Source organism: Pristiophorus japonicus, chromosome 7 (genome assembly GCF_044704955.1).
Source record: "Pristiophorus japonicus isolate sPriJap1 chromosome 7, sPriJap1.hap1, whole genome shotgun sequence".
NCBI classification, from domain to species: Eukaryota; Metazoa; Chordata; class Chondrichthyes; family Pristiophoridae; genus Pristiophorus; species Pristiophorus japonicus.
Window position 1 is genome coordinate 180,436,669 of NC_091983.1, and position 22,431 is coordinate 180,459,099.

The 22,431-nt window shown below is 46.1% G+C and overlaps 1 protein-coding gene and 1 non-coding gene across 5 annotated transcripts in view; one reads left to right on the plus strand and one right to left on the minus strand.

The window, feature by feature from the left end:
• ascc3 (activating signal cointegrator 1 complex subunit 3) overlaps window positions 1-22,431 on the minus strand; it is a 777,147-nt gene that overhangs the window by 700,374 nt on the left and 54,342 nt on the right. For all 4 annotated transcript variants that reach the window (XM_070885599.1, XM_070885602.1, XM_070885601.1 and 1 more), the window contains exons 4-5: window positions 10,277-10,860; window positions 5,148-5,268 (exon numbers count right to left, since the gene is read on the minus strand). In XM_070885599.1, the coding sequence (XP_070741700.1) occupies window positions 5,148-5,268; window positions 10,277-10,860 (705 nt within the window). The remainder of the gene's footprint in view (window positions 1-5,147; window positions 5,269-10,276; window positions 10,861-22,431) is intronic.
• On the plus strand, window positions 13,351-13,546 carry LOC139267635 (U2 spliceosomal RNA). The gene has a single exon (XR_011593931.1). It is a non-coding gene; the product is annotated as a U2 spliceosomal RNA (small nuclear RNA).

A 22,431-nucleotide genomic window follows, 5' to 3' on the forward strand; every position in this document is an offset into this window, starting at 1 on the left:
CGGGTGTGGGGGCAGGGGGCCAGGGGTGGGGGGCCAGGTCGGGGGCGGGGGGGCTGGGTGTGGGGGGCGGGGGGGCTGGGTGTGGGGGGCGGGGGGGTGGGGGGTGGGGGGGACCAGGTCGGGGGGTGGAGGGGCTGGGTGTGGGGGGTGGAGGGGCGGGGGGCCAAGTTGAATGTTCAGCCATGAACTCATTGAATGGCGGTGCAGGCTAGAAGGGCCGAATGGCCTACTCCTGCACCTATTTTCTATGTTTCTATGTTTCTATGTTTATACAGTGGAGTTTCGAAGGGCGAGAGGGAATCTCAGAAACATATAAGATTCTGACGGGACAGGTTAGATGCGGGTAGAATGTTCCCGATGTTGGGAAAGTCCAGAACCAGGGGATATTGTCTTAGGATAAGGGGTAGGCCATTTAGGACTGAGATGAGGAAAAACTTCTTCACTCAGAGTTGTTAACCTGTGGAATTCCCTACCGCAGAGAGCTGTTGATGCCAGTTCATTGGATATATTCAAGAGAGAGTTAGATATGGTCCTTACGGCTAAGGGGATCAAGGGGTATGGAGAGAAAGCAGGAAAGGGGTACTGAGGGAATGATCAGCCATGATCTTATTGAAAGGCAGTGCAGGCTCAAAGGGCCGAATGGCTTACTCCTGCACCTATTTTCTATGTTTCTATGTTTCAGCCCATCGTGTCCACGTCAGCTGACCAAGAGCTTTCCAGCCTAATCTCACTTTCCAGCTATTGGTCTATAGCCCTGTAGGTTACGGCACTTTAAGTGCACATCCAAGTATCTTTTAAATGTGGTGAGAGTTCCTGCCTCTACCACCCTTTCAGGGAATGAATTCCAGACTCCCAGCACCCTCTGGGTGAAGAAATTTCCCTTCATGTCTCCTCTCAACCTCCCCCCAATTACTGTAACTCTATGTCCATTGGTTGTTGACCCCTCTGCCATGGGAAACAGGTCCTTCCACTCTATCCAGGCCCCTCATAATTTTATACACCTCAATCGGGTCTCCCCCTTGGCCTCCTCTGTTCCAAAGAAAACAGACCCAGCATCTCCAATCTTACTTCATAGCCAAAATTCTCCAGTCCAGGCAACATTTTTGTAAATCTCCTCTGCACCCTTTCCTGACCACTCGAAAGACCTACCTAATCAGCTCAAAGTTGGACGGGCTCAAGAAGCAAAAAGCAGTTGGTGGTGATTTAGAGACCAGGGATTGGAAGGAAACTAAAGAGTGTTGTACTTAAAAAAAATAATGAGTCTTTGAACAAGGGCAACAGTGTTCAAAAGAACTAGATTTGAATACAGTTCAATTTAAATATCTGCAACAGACTATATTATCTGTACATATCAGACGTCTTCATGACAGGTTGATTAAAATTATTACTCAGTCCGCTGACATTCAATAAACTCAGCATGATATTTCTTCATACACATTTTTTAAACAAATCCTCTAGTCGTTCCCAAATGAATGTGTTCATCAAAACGCAAAGGCATTATTAAATGACAATCCATTAACAGGTGGCTTAATATCAAGCAAGGACTGCAGCAGTTCAGGATGATGGCCACCACCGCCTTCTCACGGCAACAAATGTGGCCTTACCAGCATTAGCCAAATACCAAAAACAAAAATATATATATATCCCTCGGAAAGTACTATTTTAAGACAAAATAATGTATTGGGAGTGCAGACAAACTGGCGCTGCCTACCTCAAGATCAAGCCAAGTGATAGATGAGTCCCTTGAGCCTAGAGTACATCAGAGTGAGCTGGTAATGGAATGAGAGTAAGGACTTCTAAAAGGGGAATTTGCCGAGAGTGGGAATTCAGTAGCGAGTAGTAGTAAGCTGTGGGTAAGTTGCACAGAAATTGTGCTTTTTACTGAATTAAAATTTAAGCTTAGTTTTTAACTTTGAAGAATTGCATGTCACTTGGCAGTTAATTGTTAGTCAACCAAACATAGATCACCAGCCAGGTGTTTATTAGATAGTGTAGTTGGGGGCTGACTAACCAGTGGAAACTGGTGTCTCAAAGGTATATACTGGGGGACTAACTATTTGTGCTGACTTTTTTTTGACAGATAGGCATTTGTCCAGCAGCCCCCTGCCACCCCCTCCTGGCTGCATCATTACATGCACGTGGCGGCAAGAAGCAGGACCTGAGGCCGCGACTCTCACCCCCCCAGCCAACCTGGGCCCGATGGCTGGGGAGGTGAGAGGGTGAGAGGGGGAGAGGGTGAGAGGGTGAGAGGGTGAGAGGGTGAGAGGGTGAGAGGGTGAGAGGGTGAGAGGGTGAGAGGGTGAGAGGGTGAGAGGGTGAGAGGGTGAGAGGGTGAGAGGGGGAGAGGGGGAGAGGGGGAGAGGGGGAGAGGGGGAGAGGGGGAGAGGGGGAGAGGGGGAGAGGGGGAGAGGGGGAGAGCGCGCGCGAGGGAGGGGAGGGAGGCGAGAACACGGGTGGGAAGAGAGCGAGAGAGGGGAGCGGAGGGGGAAGAAAGCGAGAGGCGCCGGGGGGGGGGGGGGGGAAGGGAGTGAGTGAGTGAGTGAGTGAGTGAGTGAGTGAGTGAGTGAGTGAGTGAGTGAGTGAGTGAGTGAGTGAGTGAGTGAGTGAGTGAGTGAGTGAGTGAGTGAGTGAGTGAGTGAGTGAGTGAGTGAGTGAGTGAGTGAGTGAGTGAGTGAGTGAGTGAGTGAGTGAGTGAGTGAGGAGTGAGTGTGAGTGAAGGAGGGAAGGAAGGAGGGAAGGAAGGAGGGAAGGAAGGAGGGAAGGAAGGAAGGAGGGAGGGAAGGAGGGAGGGAGAGAGATTGACAGATCAGAAAAGCCGGTTTTCAGCACATGTGCATTGCGCGCTGATAACCGGCTTTTCCGATGCCTTCCCGGGTCCAAAAAAACTTCGTTCGGGCTTGGGACATCGGAATTTCAGGCTGTTTATGAAGGTTAAAATCACCCACGATTATTGCCGTTCTTTTATTCCAAGCTTCTATTATTTCTTGATTTATACTCCGTCGAACCATATAGCTACTATTAGAGGGCCTATAGACTACACCCACCAGCAACTTTTTCCCTTTATTATTCCTTGTATCGTTTCTCACTAACGCACTGATCCAATCCTTTATTAACAGTGCTACCCCACTTCCTTTTCCTTTCTGTCCTTCCAAATTATCAAATAACTGAATATTTAGGTCCCAGTCCTGGTCACCTTGCAACCACATCTCCGTAATGGCTATCAGATCATACCCATTTGTACCGTCAACTCATCTATTTTGTTACGAATGCTACATGCATTTCGACAAAGAGCTTTTAAATTTGTTTTTTTACCCTTTTTTCCTGATCGTTTCCTCTGTCCTTCAAACTCACTTTCGACATTTTTGCTTTCTAATTCCAGCTTTACTCCCCTCCCTACTGAATTTATTCTCGGGTTCCCATTCCCCTGCCAAGAAGGACTGACGATCTTTTGCAGTCCAGACCGACAGTCCAAATGCTTTGTTGCCTCCCACGAAGTACAGCTAGGACTATATGAAATAGACTAGAAGAAATTGCGCAAGGGGAGGAAGAGCAACCAGTTATTATGGTCCATGTGGGAGCCAATGATGTAGGTAAAGAAGTCCTGCAAGATGATTTTAGGAGTTTAGGAAAGAGGCTTCGAAGCAAGACTTAATGGGTGGTAGTCTCGGGGTTACTTCTCCAGTCATGTGCTAGAATAGGGATGGAGAGGAAGATTAGGCAAATTAATCCATGGCTAACCAAGTGGTGTCAGAAAAGAGATTCCACTTTGTTGGGCATTTGAAGAGGCAGGATGTGAGGTTCAACAGTGGATGGGAAAGGAGTAGACTAGCTCAGGGCCCACACTCACCTTCACAGAACATTAAAGGCAGCACCTCAGATTGATAAGGCTGTTTAATAATAAGCTGATATAAGTCTAGGTTTTATCTCGAGATATAGAATATAAAAAGCCAAGAAGTAATGATGAGCCCATATAAAATCTTAATTAAATCTCAATTAGAGTACTGTGTGCAGTATTGGGCTCCACATGATAGGAATGATATTGCGGCTTCAGAGAGGGTGCAACACAGATACATTAGGATGCTGCCAGGTATGTGGAAATACGAATATGAAGAATGATTTGAAAATTGGGTCTTTTATCGTTAGAAAAATGCAGATTACGAGGCAGTAGAACAAAAAAGTTTAAAATTATGAAATAGTACAAAATTAAGAAAAACATTCAGAAACAAAGTAATAGAACAACAAGTTCCATGTCATTTTATCGACATATTGGCCATATCTTACATGCAATATTCCTCATCAATAAACAGTCACTTGATGAGATTTTATTTGTTAATTTGAAAAGCTTACTCCCTTGGATAGTACCTGAACCCAATGCTGGCTGTCATTGTAAATGGTTCTTTTCTCAGGTACTGTCCCTTTCATTTTCAAAACCGCCATCATCCCCTCCTCATAAAATCCACTACACAATCACTTTACCCTTGCAAACTACTACCCCATCTTCAGCTACACTTTCCTCTCAAGTCTTTGGACAGGTTGCATCCCAAATCCGTGCTAATCCTTCCCGCAATTCCCTGTACGGAACTCTCCAAATTGGATTACCGTCCCCGCTACAGCACCAAAACATCACAAATAACACTCTCTCTGACTACAACGTTTGTGCATTATCCCTCCTCAATTTTCCTCCAGCCTTGGACACAATTATCCACACCACCCTTCTCCAATTCCCCTCGTTTGGATCTACTCTTACCTATCCAATCAAGAGTATCTCTTTCTGCCTATACATAGTTACCTCTGACGTCTCCCAAAGATCTATTCATGACCCTCTCCCTTTTCTGTCCCTTGGCAAGGTCAGCTTCCACAGCTATACTGATGACACCAAGCTCCACCTCTCCACCATCTATCCTGACCCCGCTACTGGTTGTCTGTTACCAGACTGTTAGATCGATATCCAGACTGGACCCACAATTTCTTCTAGCTAAACACTGGGAAGTCTGAAGCCACTGTCTTCAGACCCTGCCAAAAGACATAGTACCTTCAGCATTCATATTTTGACTTTGCCTCCATGAAACATTTTGAGACTTTTTGCAATGATTTAAAATTCAGGCTCAATTCTAAAACCTTTTTCTTCCAAAAAGAAATGTCCTTACCCTGAAGATAGCTGAGCTTGAGGTCTGCAGTGTGGGTCAGAGCTTTTTCTACGATCATACACCTGTGCTGTAGAAGCTTCTCTATTAGCTCCAATCCTTCAGGTCCAAGAAGCTCAAACAACTGAAATAAAATATATAATGTTGAAACATGATGAGACTGATCAAATTAATTATACACACATATACATCTCAAACAAAGTTCATTGCTTCTCTATGAGAGAAAGAGATGACAATAACAGTGTTACAAAATAGAGAATATTATTCCGTAAAATAAACACTTTGAACTGTATGTTCTTTGTGATCACAGAAACTGCTTATCCAGTTTCTCTGCAGAACTTTTAATCAGATATTTATTGACCACACCATACATTGACAGGTAAGTCAAAAAAAGCCTGAAGAAAGAAAAACCAAAATGAAGTTCTGATCACAACTGTCAAATACAGAAATAAACACATCTCATAGTAATATTTCATCATCAATCTATACTTATGGTTATAACCTTCAATCCTAAAGCACTTCATTCAAATCATGGAAGTCTACTGTCCATCAAGCACTGTTTATCAAAACAAAAAGTGCAGAAAATAAAATTGCACCCACACCCACCCCTCACAAAAATGAACTCCCCAAGTATATCAAAAATTAAGAACTCTAGCTGCAGTACCATTAAAAAATACCTAAGCATCATCCCTGGCTTCAATGACAGTGATAAGCAAAGAAATTAAAACCGGAACAGTTTGCTGCAGAATTTAAAATGTCTTATTGTCTTGTAACATTCCATTTTGAATGTGTATATTTTATAACATTTACACCCACACAATTATATACACACTTGCACACGCACACTCTCACAGCTTTCTTTGTTCATAGTGACTCTGAAGATACGCTGTTTTAACTGGGCTTGCTAAATTGTTGGACTGGGAAAAAGATAAACCATCTCTACTGAAATGATTTGGAAAGAAGTTCATAAAAAGAAAATCCTTACTGAGTGCAGGTAGATAAGTAAATATCACAGTTACATAAATGTCTGCATGTATTTTTTTTTTAATTCATTGTCTGGATTTTGGTGTCATTGGCAAGGCTGGCATTTATTACACATCTCCAGTTGACCTGAAAGAAGGCAATTGGTCTTTTTAAACCACGGCAGGTTGTTATTTTTTGTTGTGGTGTTATATAATTGAATGCTTTGCTAGGCCACTTCAGAGGGCAGTTAAGAATCAACCACATTGGTGTGGAACTGAAGTCACATCAGCCAAACAAAGTAAGGGTGACAGGATTTCTTCCCTAAAGGACATTAGTGAACCAGTTAGGAGTTTGACAATCTGACAGCTGCATGGCCACTTTAATGATGTCAGCCTATTTTGGGTGATTGGCCTTATGTGCATTTATCATGCTCCCCTTCAGCCACCCCATTACTATTATCTAGAAATTGCTCCCAAACCCCTCTGCCTCTCCACCTCTAAAAAAGCCACCTTTTAACACTGCTCCTAACTATCGTACCACAAAGAGAGAGACAGACAGAAAGAGATAAGACACACAGAGAGGGAGGGGGCGAGGGCGAGGGAGGGGGCGAGGGCGAGGGAGGGGGCGAGGGCGAGGGAGGGGGCGAGGGCGAGGGAGGGGGCGAGGGCGAGGGAGGGGGCGAGGGCGAGGGAGGGGGCGAGGGCGAGGGAGGGGGCGAGGGCGAGGGAGGGGGCGAGGGCGAGGGAGGGGGCGAGGGCGAGGGAGGGGGCGAGGGCGAGGGAGGGGGCGAGGGCGAGGGAGGGGGCGAGGGCGAGGGAGGGGGCGAGGGCGAGGGAGGGGGCGAGGGCGAGGGAGGGGGCGAGGGCGAGGGAGGGGGCGAGGGCGAGGGAGGGGGCGAGGGAGGGGGCGAGGGCGAGGGAGGGGGCGAGGGAGGGGGCGAGGGCGAGGGAGGGGGCGAGGGCGAGGGAGGGGGCGAGGGAGGGGGCGAGGGCGAGGGAGGGGGCGAGGGCGAGGGAGGGGGCGAGGGCGAGGGAGGGGGCGAGGGCGAGGGAGGGGGAGAGGGCGAGGGAGGGGGAGAGGGCGAGGGAGGGGAGAGGGCGAGGGAGGGGGAGAGGGCGAGGGAGGGGGAGAGGGCGAGGGAGGGGGAGAGGGCGAGGGAGGGGGAGAGGGCGAGGGAGGGGGAGAGGGCGAGGGAGGGGGAGAGGGCGAGGGAGGGGGAGAGGGCGAGGGAGGGGGAGAGGGCGAGGGAGGGGGAGAGGGCGAGGGAGGGGGAGAGGGCGAGGGAGGGGGAGAGGGCGAGGGAGGGGGAGAGGGCGAGGGAGGGGGAGAGGGCGAGGGAGGGGGAGAGGGCGAGGGAGGGGGAGAGGGCGAGGGAGGGGGAGAGGGCGAGGGAGGGGGAGAGGGCGAGAGAGGGGGAGAGGGCGAGAGAGGGGGAGAGGGCGAGAGAGGGGGAGAGGGCGAGAGAGGGGGAGAGGGCGAGAGAGGGGGAGAGGGCGAGAGAGGGGGAGAGGGCGAGAGAGGGGGAGAGGGCGAGAGAGGGGGAGAGGGCGAGAGAGGGGGAGAGGGCGAGAGAGGGGGAGAGGGCGAGAGAGGGGGAGAGGGCGAGAGAGGGGGAGAGGGCGAGAGAGGGGGAGAGGGCGAGAGAGGGGGAGAGGGCGAGAGAGGGGGAGAGGGCGAGAGAGGGGGAGAGGGCGAGAGAGGGGGAGAGGGCGAGAGAGGGGGAGAGGGCGAGAGAGGGGGAGAGGGCGAGAGAGGGGGAGAGGGCGAGAGAGGGGGAGAGGGCGAGAGAGGGGGAGAGGGCGAGAGAGGGGGAGAGGGCGAGAGAGGGGGAGAGGGCGAGAGAGGGGGAGAGGGCGAGAGAGGGGGAGAGGGCGAGAGAGGGGGAGAGGGCGAGAGACGGGGAGAGGGCGAGAGACGGGGGAGAGGGCGAGAGACGGGGAGAGGGCGAGAGAGGGGGAGAGGGCGAGAGACGGGGAGAGGGCGAGAGACGGGGAGAGGGCGAGAGACGGGGAGAGGGCGAGAGACGGGGAGAGGGCGAGAGACGGGGAGAGGGCGAGAGACGGGGAGAGGGCGAGAGACGGGGAGAGGGCGAGAGACGGGGAGAGGGCGAGAGACGGGGAGAGGGCGAGAGACGGGGAGAGGGCGAGAGACGGGGAGAGGGCGAGAGACGGGGAGAGGGCGAGAGACGGGGAGAGGGCGAGAGACGGGGAGAGGGCGAGAGACGGGGAGAGGGCGAGAGACGGGGAGAGGGCGAGAGACGGGGAGAGGGCGAGAGACGGGGAGAGGGCGAGAGACGGGGAGAGGGCGAGAGACGGGGAGAGGGCGAGAGACGGGGAGAGGGCGAGAGACGGGGAGAGGGCGAGAGACGGGGAGAGGGCGAGAGACGGGGAGAGGGCGAGAGACGGGGAGAGGGCGAGAGACGGGGAGAGGGCGAGAGACGGGGAGAGGGCGAGAGACGGGGAGAGGGCGAGAGACGGGGAGAGGGCGAGAGACGGGGAGAGGGCGAGAGACGGGGAGAGGGCGAGAGACGGGGAGAGGGCGAGAGACGGGGAGAGGGCGAGAGACGGGGAGAGGGCGAGAGACGGGGAGAGGGCGAGAGACGGGGAGAGGGCGAGAGACGGGGAGAGGGCGAGAGACGGGGAGAGGGCGAGAGACGGGGAGAGGGCGAGAGACGGGGAGAGGGCGAGAGACGGGGAGAGGGCGAGAGACGGGGAGAGGGCGAGAGACGGGGAGAGGGCGAGAGACGGGGAGAGGGCGAGAGACGGGGAGAGGGCGAGAGACGGGGAGAGGGCGAGAGACGGGGAGAGGGCGAGAGACGGGGAGAGGGCGAGAGACGGGGAGAGGGCGAGAGACGGGGAGAGGGCGAGAGACGGGGAGAGGGCGAGAGACGGGGAGAGGGCGAGAGACGGGGAGAGGGCGAGAGACGGGGAGAGGGCGAGAGACGGGGAGAGGGCGAGAGACGGGGAGAGGGCGAGAGACGGGGAGAGGGCGAGAGACGGGGAGAGGGCGAGAGACGGGGAGAGGGCGAGAGACGGGGAGAGGGCGAGAGACGGGGAGAGGGCGAGAGACGGGGAGAGGGCGAGAGACGGGGAGAGGGCGAGAGACGGGGAGAGGGCGAGAGACGGGGAGAGGGCGAGAGACGGGGAGAGGGCGAGAGACGGGGAGAGCGCGCGAGACGGGGAGAGCGCGCGAGACGGGGAGAGCGCGCGAGACGGGGAGAGAGAGAGAAAGAGACGGGGAGAGCGCGCGAGACGGGGAGAGAGAGAGAAAGAGACGGGGAGAGCGCGCGAGACGGGGAGAGAGAGAGAAAGAGACGGGGAGAGAGAGAGAAAGAGACGGGGAGAGAGAGAGAGAGAAAGAGACGGGGAGAGAGAGAGAGAGAAAGAGACGGGGAGAGAGAGAGAAAGAGACGGGGAGAGAGAGAGAAAGAGAAAGAGACGGGGAGAGAGAGAAAGAGACGGGGAGAGAGAGAGAGAGACGGGGAGAGAGAGAGAGAGAAAGAGAGAGAGAGAGACGGGGAGAGAGAAAGAGAGAGAGAGACGGGGAGAGAGAGAGACACACACACACACACACACACACACAGAGCAGTGCAAGTGAGTGTGCACACAAGTATGAAGGAGAGAGAAAAAAGAAAAAGGAAAACAAAGTACTTACATCCCATCTTTCTGGACTAGATTGAAACCCAGGTGTGAAAATGCAGTGTGCTACAGCAATGCTCCAGTCAGTATCTTTTTTCATGGAATCAGAATGGTTACAGCACAGCAGGAGACCATTCGGCCCATCGAGTCCATGCCGACTCCCTGAAAGAGTACTTCGGCTCATTCCACTCCCCTACCCTTTCCCTGTAGCCCTGCATTTTTTTTTTCTTTCAAGTACTTCTCCAATCCCCTTTTGAGAAACAAAAACCTTATTTCTGTTACTGCATAACAAATAGGTTTAACAAGAGTGACATTTTATTTTTTCTTGGATTACTGGAGGGAAATATTTCATGCATCTCTATTATTTTCAGACTTAAACAGTCATCAAAACATCTTTCAGGATTTTTTTGAAATGGTAAACATATCCCTATCTTAGAAACTTAAAATATCTTTTAATTCTTAAGAGTTATGGCTCTATAAGGGGGAAACAGCCATACAGATAACTCTCCAGCAATCCCCATGCTGACTTACCTCATTTTGAAGTTCATCATCACTTTTAGTAGATGCCAGCATCTCAAACAATGTTCCACACAAATCATCTGTTGTTGGTCCATCTGATGACTCTTGTAAAGTTCCAATAATGTAGCTATCAACTTCTTGCCTTAAATATGAGCCATCGACTTTATTTGAAGATTTTAGATCTGGACTATCAATTGATCCATTTTTTAAATCTCCCTGATGATTGCTTAAATACTTATTGTAATCTAGACTGAAATCCTTTTGGTTGTTTGACTCGCAGTTCAACGGCAATTCCTCTGAATGTTCCAAAGCAAATGAATCAAATGAGAAATTAATGTTTTTACCGAAATATACTTGAGAATTTTGGCCAGGAGACTCATTTGCACAAATTAGTGTCTGTAGTTCATCTTCACTAAAATGGGAGGCAACTCTATACACTGCATTACAGGCAGTCGTGGCAGCTGAAGAAGGGAATGGCCCAAACATTTGCTTAACAGCTTTTGTTTCCTCATGTCCAACATGGTCCTTGTCGTGAAAAATTTTGAAGAGAAAAACAGCAGCACTTTCAACAGTCTCCGGTTCATGTTCGATACCAACTGTAAGAAAAGTTAAAGCTTTATTTAAACCATTGAAATTTCAGATGCTATGCAGTGGCAATAGTATACAACTTACTATCAGTCAACTAAAAATGTGACTCAAACTTCCTATAACTTCAGAAAAATGTTCTTGAATGTAACACCATTGTTCAAAATGTTTTATGACCCATTAGCTCAAGATCCGATTACAAAAATATCTATCTTGTAGTACATGACTTTCATCATCATAGGCAGGCCCTCAGAATCGAGGAAGACTTGCTTCCACTCTAAAAGTGAGTTCTCAGGTGACTGTACAGTCCAATATGGGAATTACGGTCTCTGTCACAGGTGGGGCAGACAGTGGCCGAAGGAAAGGGTGGGCTGCACCCTTTGCCTGGCCTGGTTTGCCGCATGCTTCTTCCGCTGTCTGTGCCTGGTTTCTGCATGCTCTCGGCGACGAGATTCGAGGTGCTCAGCGCACTCCCGGATGCTGTTCCTCCAGTTTGGACATTCTTGGGACATGACTTTAGTCACTTAATGGTCCTAACATACTGTAAATCCCTAAATAGTGTGTAATGGGAAAAAAAAGCCATTGTAAAATTACATGACATTGGGCTCAATTTTCCCCAATGCTGTATTTGAAGAGTTATGCCCGTTTTTTTGGGCCCGACTACGCCAAAAAAAACATTAGTTTCCCTATTCTAATTTTTGAAATTGATGCCGCGCAGCCGGTCCTTTAGCTTTGGGGGATGGAGCCTAATGTCTGCTCCGAAAAAAAGGATGTCCCCCTCCTTCTGCGCAGGCTCGGGAAAAAAAAATGACGTTTCCTACGTGACTGGTATGGATGTGCATGCCCAGTACACCTCCCGGTCTGCATTCAGCCATTTTTAAAGAGCCAGTTGTGTGAAAACTTTAATTCTGAGTGGAAAAAAATCAGAGTTGCAATATGCAACACGGCTCATGGACCAAGAATTTCTCACAGGACAAAGTGGAGGCCCTGGTTACTGTAATTGAGGCCAGATGGCACAAGCTGGACACCAGCAGAGGTCAAATAAAAGTTTCAGCAAAAGAAATGAAAAAACGCTGGAACAAACTTTCACAAGATTGCAATGGTGACCACCCTGAGGTCTGGAGGCCAGTGCAAAAAGAAGTGGCAGGACCTTGGTCAATCAGTTAGTGCAAGTAATATTTTAATTTATTCACTAGAATAGCAATTGCGTATGTCCCACCCAGCAGAAAGACACCCTCTCTAAAAAGTTATATTTTCATCTTTGCAGAGGAAGGTGGCCCACAACAAAAAGAGAACTTGAACAGGAGGAGGCCTGGAAAATCTGTACCCACTAATACCCATGGAAAAGGTGGTCGCTGCTTTGATGGATCCTGCCTGGAGAAAAGCAATCACCACTGCACAAGCTGGGCCCACACTCGAGGGGGCAAGTCCTGCAAATTCCAGAGTCAAGCTTTGATAAAAGTTAAGTACTGCACGGGCTAGCCATGCTTCGGTTCATGGGAAATCTTGGAGATTTTTTATTTACTCCAAAAAAAATGGTGCACGCCAAAAATACGGCGCAGATAATTGGGGAAGATTGAGCCCATAGTATTGAATAGATTTTTCAGATGCCTAGACAAGCTAGAGATACAAGATCCACCAACTTGATTTTCAGCACCTTGAAAATGCACATCGGTTGAGAAAAAAAATGCAACCTTGATATTTCAAACTTTGGATAGATCAAATATCTAGCTACATCACTATAATAGGAATACGATTATTTTTTAATGATTTGAATATATAATATTGACACCTACTGAAAAATGCCATTCGGGGTGAAAGGATCTGAACAACAGGAAAACAATATTATGTACCTAAAAACAGCAACTTTTTTAAATTGGGTATAAAATTCCAAATGCCAACTTGGTCAACAGCAAAATTTAAGGTAAGCTTCATCGCTGTAAAATCAAAGAACCAGATACACAATGTAGTTCCAATCTCAAATGTACACTTACAAGGTTTTCAATGCAAGCACTTAAATAAAGTATTCAGTGTCACATTTCTATCCAGGAAAAATATATTCAAATAAAAATGTATAAAGGGTCATCATGATTACTTGTAGCCGTCCAACTGAGAATCAGTGATAATTAAATTACTATTTATGAAAGTCCAGGCCATTGTAGTGTTTATTTCTGAAATTATTTTCGTTGCAAAGCAACTAACCTTCATAAAGCATGGAGTGAAAATATCTTTGCATTTTTTGAGCAAATTAGGAGAGTTAAAAATGTTATTTCTTTTGCACATACCCAACACCACATTAAATGCACTTTAACCCTCTTTGTATAATTTCTTGCATTTAGCATGCACTGGCTTTATTGCTAACTTTATGCTGGTTTTTGGTCGCACTTACCAATATAAAACAGAACACATTGCAAGCAAAACTAAATACAGTAACTACAATGCATTAACCTGCCCAAAGCCAAGGGCAATACTTGCATCATCCTCAAAATACTTGCATCATACTCGCTTCTCGGCCTTTTGGCTAAGATCATGCGTAACTGACCTGACAGGGGAGTAACCACCATGACCCCAGGAAATAGGAGGTGGGTGGGGTGGCTTGACCCATCCACCTCCACGGAGGTGTGTGGGGGGCCTGACCCATCCACCTCCATGGCACGAACCTGGTATTGCAGTACTTCCAGGAACGGTGCAGTGGCTCTAGGCCTTTTGGCTAAGAGCATTGGCGCAGAGTGATCCTTGATGTGTGCAAGGTGACCTCTGGCGTTTGTGATTTGACAAAGAATTGGAACGATTGGCTACGAATTTTTTTAAAAAATCATCCTCAAAATTATTGTAACCTTACAAGGTGGGGTTAACCAATGTAATGAAAAACAAACTTAATTTTCTAGGATGAAGAGCCTCAGCATACATGAAAGATCTATTAATTATGTCATGATTAAAGAAAGGCAAAAGGAAAAAAAAAAGGACAAGACAATCTTTGGTAGCAGGCTATACTGTTCCAAAGTGATCCCTTCATCCTGCAGTAGAGCTGAAGATTCTATTACTCATTTCTATAAACATCACAAACAAAAGCAAGCATATCAGGCTTAATTCACTTTGTAATACCTAAAGCTCCAATCTGTACTTGCTTTTGTTATACAACTAGTTTGCATTATAAAATAGCTGCAGCAAGTCAACATCAGAGGTCTCAAAATTGTTAATGACCCAATATGTGTTGTAGCCTAGTTTGCAATGTCAGAATAAATTTTCATTATGCACAGTTCAGCATAGAGGGCAGCTTGAATACACGTTCTGCAACAAATCATTTCATAAACTGTTCCAGAAATATCTCAAATCATGTTTTCCTTTCTGATAATGTAGAACGAGAGTAGATTTTATGTTCTTGTACATTTCCATTTCAAACATAATAACCACTTTAAAAATGATAACCTGACTGCAGCAGCCACAAACTGAAAATATTTTTGTCAGAAATTTAATGAAGGTTGATACTAATTAAAAGCGACGCAACATCACTTTTCCTGTTCAAACCTATTTAAATGTTTAAGTCAGTAAATCTTCCCTCACCAAAGTACTGCCTAATGAGCAAAGATAATGAGTAAGGGCACAAAACTATTAGCCACAAGAAGGATGCTGCACAATATTAGAATTACACTTACAGTACCAAATCAAAACTAAAATCAAAACAGCATCATGCCAATATACCAAATTTGAGTCAAAAGAATTCTAAAAGTTACAAATTAATTTAGTCAGTTCGACAGTCCATCTTTACTAAATGGCAGATAAAACAGATTCACTGCCAATGACAAAACAAAAAAAAAGTTTAAAGGTGTGCCAATTCTAGACTAAATGATTCATAAAAGGTATGTAAAAATGCTGAGAAAAAATTCCATTCCATTCTATGACACTGCTCACTGAAAGAGGTAAAAATCCAATGTCATTTGTGATCCCAGTATTAAAATTGGATTACCAAACTTAAGAATCATTGTTATTCAAATGGTAGCGTGGGGACAAACCATTGAAAACAAGCCCATGGTAGCTAGGGTTTACTTCTGAAGGTGTGTGGAGGATGCTCAAATGAATAATGCCCACCATCTATTACTGCCAATTTAGTTATATAATTAATAACTGCATTTTTATCTAATTCTCCAAAACATAACCCCAGATCTCAACAAATTCACAAAGTGCTTATCTAACATATATTTGTACACATTTGCCACTATTTATTTTAAATAGGAAATAAGTTCAAAATGTCTTTTACCAGCAATAACTTTATTGTATTAATAATCTGCTGTTGAAAGGGGAAAAGGCCATTCCAGTTTGCTCAGTAGCTAAGTCCCGTTTCAGAACTAAAAAAGACAATTCTTTCCTCGACTACAAAAGCAAAATACTGCGGAAGTAGGAACTCTGAAATAAAAACAGAAAATGCTGGAAATACTCAGGAGGTCAGGCAGTATCTGTGGAGAGAGAAACTGAGTTAATGGGCCCAAGTTTCCACATGATTTGCGCCTGATTTTTTTTTTTTTTTTTTTAGGAGCAACTGGTGGAGAACGGACTATCTTAGAAATCGCAATTCTCCACATATTTTTTTCTGCAGTTCTAGTCAGTTAGAACAGTTTCACTTTGGAACAGAATTTTTTCTTCAAAAAGGGGGCGTGTCCGGCCACTGACGCCTGATTTCAAAGTTTCCACAGTGAAAACGTACTCCAAACTAACTTAGAATGGAGCAAGTGAAGATTTTTGTAGAACTGAAAAAACCTTGTCTACACATTAAAAAAATCAGGCGCAGGTTACAAATTAGGCGTCCAGAACGAGGTGGGGGGGGGGGGAAGGGAAGTCATTAAATTCTACAATAAATCCTTATTTATACTTATTATACAAATAAATCCAACCTGAATAAACATTGATAAGCAAAGAAAAGATTAAATAAACCATCTTCCTACCTGTGTGAAAGTGCTTCAGTCAGCTCAGCGGTGTGGCGTCGTTCCCGCGAACGGGAGGGAGGGAGGGGCAGTCGGGCAGTAAGCAGGCATTTGTGCAGCCTTCCACTTGTGGTGGAAGCCTTACAGTCAGCTCAGCGGTGTGGCGTCGTTCCCGCGAACGGGAGGGAGGGAGGAGGCAGCCGTTCCCGACGGCGGGCAGGGGGGGGGGGGGGGGGGGAGGAGGCAGTGAGAAGGCTGCAGGAAGCCTCAGAAGTTGAGCAACCATTCCCGACGGCGGGGGGGGGGGGAGGGGAAAAGAGGCCGTCGGGAAACGGCTGCCTCAACTTCTGAGGCTTCCTGCACCCTTCTCACTGCTGCAAGAAGCCTCAGTGCTGATCATAGAAGGGCAATGTGCTTTTATTAAAAAATGTTCAAAAATTAAACAGCTACAAAGAACTACAAAAATGGCCGAGTGCCAATGTTTCCTTCACACTGCGCGTGCGCGAACGCTCCAACGCGCACGCGCAGGGTTGCCGGCACGAAAAAAAACGAATTTAAATGGTACCCGCCCCCTCCCACTTACAAAATCGGCACGAGTGGTAGGCTCCGCCCCCCTGGGCGCCGCGCCAAGCAGACATGGAGCTGCAGGGCGCTCCAGAATCGCACGTTTATTTTCAGGCGCCGTTTTTGGCGCGAAAAACGGGCGCCCAGCTCGGAGGAGCGCCTGTTTTATAGCATGTGGAAACTTGGGGCCAATGTTTCAGGTCCATTACCTTTCGTCAGAACTGGAAAAGGTAAGAGATGTTAACAGATTTTAAGCAAGTGCAGGGGCAGGGAAAGCGGGGAGGGAAGGAAAGAATAAAAAAGAGAACACAGAACGTAAGAAATAGGAGCAGGAGTAGGCCATTTGGCCCCTCGAGCCTGCTCCATCATTCAGCAAGATCATGGCTGATCTGATCCTGGCCTCAACTACACTTCCCCGCCGCTCACCATAGCCCTCGACTCCCTTACCGTTCAAAAATCTGTCTATCTTCACCTTAAATACATTCAATGACCCAGCCTCTACAGCTCCCTGGGGTAGAGAATTCCAAAGATTCACGACCCCGAGAAGAAATTTCTCCTCATTTCCATTTTAAATGGGCGACCCCTTATTCTGAAACTATGCCCCCTAGTTCTCGATTCCCCCACGAGGGGAAACATTCTCTCTGCATCTACCTTGTCAAGCCCCCTCAGAATCTTATATGTTTCAATAAGATCACCCCTCAGTCTTCTAAACTCCTATGAATATAGGCCAAACCTGCTCAACCTTTCTTCATACGACGACCCCTTCATCTCAGGAATCAACCTCGTGAACCTTCTCCGAACTGCCTCCAATGCAAGTATAAGGAGACCAAAACGGTCCGCAGTACTCCAGGTGTGGTCTTACCAATGCTCTGTACAGTTGTAGCAGGACTTCCTTACTTTTATACTCTATTCCCCCTTGCAATAAAGGCCAACATTCCATTTGCCTTCCTAATTACTTGCTGTACCTACATGCTAACTTTTTGTGTTTTATGTACAAGGACCTCCAGATCCCGCTGTACTGCAGCATTTTGTAATCTCTCCCCATTTAAATAATCCTTTGTTTTATTATTTTTCCAATCAAAGTGGATAACCTCACATTTTCCCACATTATACTCCATCTAAGGTCTGTGATAGGATGAAACCTCTACTTCCTGCTCAGTCAGGAACCTAATTATATTTTGAACTAAGTATTAAAATGTCAGGCTTGGGTCAGTGATAGCACTCTCGCCGCTGAGTCAGATGGCCGTGAGTTCAAGACCCATTCCAGAGGCTTGAGCACATAATCTAGAGTGCCATTTCAGTGCATTGCTTATAGAATGTTGCACTTTGGATGAAATGTTAAACAGAGGTCCTGTGTGCCTTCGCAGGTGAACATGAAAGGTCCCAAGGTACAATTTGAAGAAATTGGCTCTCCCAGTGCCATCGCCAATATTCATCCCTCAAACAACATCATTAAAACAGATTTTGTATTATTAAGCATGAAGCTAATCCTCAAGTTAAATCTTATGTATGACCTCTTTAGCTTGTATCCTGGTTCACCTATCATAGTTTGCAATCAATTCCTGTGCTGTAAATACTATGCAATTCCCTTTATATAAAAAAAGATCCCTTTGATCTTCAGCCTCTCCTGTGATCTAAAGTCTAGAATCAACTTTGTTGTTCTTCCAGTATTTCTAACATTCTACGGATAAATGAACTCAGCTGATACAAGATTTCACATATGGTGTCACTGATGCTTTAGAGTGCATCGCATCACTGAACTCATTTTGTATGGATCTACTTCTACACCCATTTAATTTGCATATGTAACTGCTGTCTTTCAATGCAACACTTCCAATGTGCAATCCACTATTATCCCAACATCCTAACAATGTACTCTTTCAAATCACAATTGCTATTTTTAATTATACTTCTCAATATTGAATCTCCTGAATCTCTGTAGATCGCCACTAAACAAAATAACAGGGAGATAACTTTAAGCACTCCAGATTGTGAAGAAGGGTAAAGTGGCACTAAGTTGTGTGTGGGGAGGTTGAACTTGAATCTACAAATGTGATAACACCATACCCAAGGTGAGTGATTTAAGTCCACTGTTTATTCAACTGTCATATACAATAGTATACCAAAGTCATACAAGAGTTGGAGATAGGATTTCTGACGATTTGTATCTTTTGACCAGTTTGGAGCACCAAGATACTGAAACACATACTCTGATCTACCTGGACCAGGAAAGGGAGGACAATGAGGAAGGAACATGCAGAGACCACTGTGCGAGAAGTGCTAGAGAAGCTACATGAATAGCTTTGCATCCAGCAACATGAAGCAGCCACCTACAATGGTGTGCCTGGACAGCATATCTTCCATGTTGTCTGGAGTTTTGGTGTTGAACTTCTCTTGCAGGAGAGAAATCATTCCTTTCACTGTCTGGAACCAGGTACTTAAGAATGGCAGGTAGAAGCTAGCTCTGACTTCTCTTGGCTGATCACATTTCAAATACTTTAGAGCAATCTCTCCTAGAATGTATGTTGCAGTGCCACTGACAAGTTCACCCTGATTAATCAGTCATGCAGGTCAAAGCATAGATAACACCACTGGCAGGCAATAATAAATATACTGTGGGCCACTGTCAAGCCAAACAATATCAACCTGAGCTGGTCATGTACTTAGTCAATACAGAATTTAATAACTTTCCTATAACCTCCCCTAATCTCAACATGGGGTTCCCTGTCCCTCAAGCTCACACAGGCCAGGTGGTCTCATGGTCATACTCCCTGCATGATCTGCAGGAGTGTCTATCTGGTACCTTTCAGACAAGACTTTGCAGATCTTCAAATCCAAGATCACTTGAAGAGTCCTAGGAGCAACAATATAACCCATTTAAAACTCAGCTTTCCTGGGCAAGCACAACCTTTCCAATTGATCAAATGAACAAATGGCTGTGCCTCCTTGCTTGAGACACACAATGTCTAAATGTCTCCTCTCCCCTCCCTCCTTCACCTACTCACCCCCCACAAAAAAATAATTCACAGACATGGAAAAATTAACACATCAAACAAAGGGCACTGCAATCCTTCAGTTTGTGCTACCCAAGCCAATGAGATTTGGAGCAAATCTCCATATAACTATCTTATGCATCGCGCCTCTGGTGTCTCTGCTCCAACAGATGCAATGCAGACTTTAGGGAACCTTAACCTAGGGGCTAGCTGACCACCAGGACAGGCTATTGTGTGTCTGGCCCAAAATGGTGAGCAAGTTTGTGCACCGAGTTTGCTTGGCAGATGTGCTTACCAAACCTCTCCAGCACACCTTCAATCTAAGAGACCATCATCTGAGAAGAGCTGGTCCATAAATCTTCTAAGATCTGGCAAACGCCCAAGATCTTAATTAAGCAAAACTATGAAATCCCAATACCGATATAAATGAAATTTATGAGCAACAGTTGGGAGTACTTTTGCTGTCTGGCTAAGGTAATGTTAACCTTGACCCATTTCCTGGTAAAGGCCTAATCAATCTGGGTAAACCAGCTAAAGCTTGTGCAAAGTCTGCCTGGTAGGAGACCATGCATCACTGGAATGTCTCTTGTGACTAAAGCTCCTCATCCCACGAGTCCAGCTGCTTCCGTTCTTTATTCTGGAGGAACTGGAGACTTACCATGCCTTATGTAGGCCATATAATTATCTGCTGACTCCCTGATAGCCTGAGAAAATAGTAACCCTTTCAATCTCGAACACAAGGTACAGACTGCCTGGTAGGGAGGGAAAAGGCAGACACGCAGTAAACTATAGTCAGGGAAATAGAGTGAATCATAGCCATAGAGGAATTTAAAGGTGAGATTTTAAAGTTGGGACAGGGAGCTAATGGAGGTCAGAGTGGACAGATCTGATTGGTGCGCATGCACAGGACTCAGGATAGGATATAGAATGTTAGGCTCTGAATAAATTTGCATAGGGAACGCCAGCAAGAAGTGTTGAAAAAAAAATTACTGGAGTTCTGACAGTGAAACAGATGAGCTAGAGGCATACGTAGGTGATGTAATAAGGTAACTTACAATGGACCAGATGCAGGCCATGAGCTCAGTTTTACAGTTTGAGGCATAATAAATGTGATGTAATTTATGCAACTGCAGATTCAAGAGTTAATTTCTTGGACTATTTTGTTTAACTATCACCAAATAAAGACATTTATCAAGTCAGGAGACAGGTGTGAACACATAAATCTCAGCAGTGACATTAATTATAGCCACTCTTTGAAGAGGAATGATATGATAATTGGCTTTTTTTCAAGAGTTTGGCAAGATCCTGATCTTTTAGATGTCAAATCTTAGTGCTCAAACTGCATCGCTGCACTGCAATGGCCATTTATGACATTTTGATCACATTTTTTTTCTTTCTTACTCCTAAATTAGGTTTAGTACAATCTTTCAGCATCTTAACTTAATGTGGAATTGCATATTACTAGTGAACCTTCATTTTCTCCAATCCAGATCACAACCAGCAGCAAAAATGTTCTCATCTGGATTTTTACCTCGTGTTCTCCATTCAATCCCCATTTTGTTAATTTATTCTTCAAATGTTATATTGGTGTCATAATCTGGATTTATTAATGAACTGATTTGAAATGAGTCAGCTCCAGTCAGCCATCTCATTTCTGGCAGACATGATGGGCCGAATGGCCTCCTTCTGTGTCGTAAACTTCTACAATCTCTTTAGCTGTATTTACTTTTTTTTTTTAAAATGCAGCAAGCAAATGTTTTCTGACTTGGTTGGGCGGGGAAGTCAAAGTAAGAAAAATTACGTAGGGCAACACAGCGGATGGCACATTTATACTGATAAATATCTACGTTCGTACCAATGCAATCCATCACCAGATCACCTTAAGCCGTGCTGCCAAGTAAAATTTCAAATACTTAAAATGTTAACTTTTTGCTAGTATTGATTTTCTTTTGATAAGTACACGGATACCCATGAATCTCGTTTCTAAATGCATAAAAACTATGAACTTTGATCAAACAATCTGTGAAAAAGCATACAGCACTGCACAGGTAGTCATAACTGGTGAGGAATGGATTTCATAGAATCACAGAATGGTTATGGCACAGGACGCCATTCGGCCTGTCGAGCCCGTGCAGGCTCAGTGCAAGGACACCTCAGCTAGTCCCACTCCCCCGTCCTTTCCCCATAGCCCTGCATTTTTTTTCCTTCAGGTACTTAACCTATTCCCTTTTGAAAGCCACAATTGAATCTGCCTCCACCACCCTTTCAGGCAGTGCATTCCAGATCATAACCACTCGCTGCATAAAAAAGATTTTCCTCATGTCTCCTTTGGTTCTTTTGCCTTAAATCTGTTGCCTCTGGTTCTCGACCCTTCTGCCAATGAAAACAGTTTCTCTCTATCTACTGTCTAGACCCCTCATGATTTTGAGCTCCTCTATTAACTCTTCTCTCAACCTTCTCCAGTCTATCCACATAACTGAAGTCCTTCATCCCTGACATTCATTCTTGTAAATCTTTTCTGTACTCTCTCTAAGGCCTTCACATCCTTCCTAAAGTGCAATGCCCAGAATTGGACACAATACTTCAGTTGTGGCTGGACCAGTGTTTTATAAAGGTTCGTCATAACTTCCTTGCTTTTGTACTCTATGCCTCTATTTATGAAGCCCAGGATCCCGTATACTTTTTTAGCGCTCTCTCAACCTGCCCTGCCCCCTTCAACGATTTATGCACATATACCCCCAGGTCTCTCCATTCATGTAGCCAGTTTAGAATTGTACCCTTTAGTTTATTCCTCATTGTTCCTACCAAAATGTATCACTTCGCACTTTTCTGCATTAAATTTCATCTGTCACGTGTCCGCCCATTCCATCAGCCTGTCTATGTCCTCCTGAAGTCTTATCATTATCCTCCTCACTGTTCATTATACTTCCAAGTTTTGTGTCATCTGCAAATTGTGAAATTCTGTCCTGTATACCCAAATTCAAATCATTGATATACATCAAGAAAAGCGGCAATCCTAGTACTGACCCCTGGGGAACACCACTGTATTTTCCTCCAGTCTGAAAAACAACCGTTCACCATTACTCTTGGTTTCCTGTCACTTAGT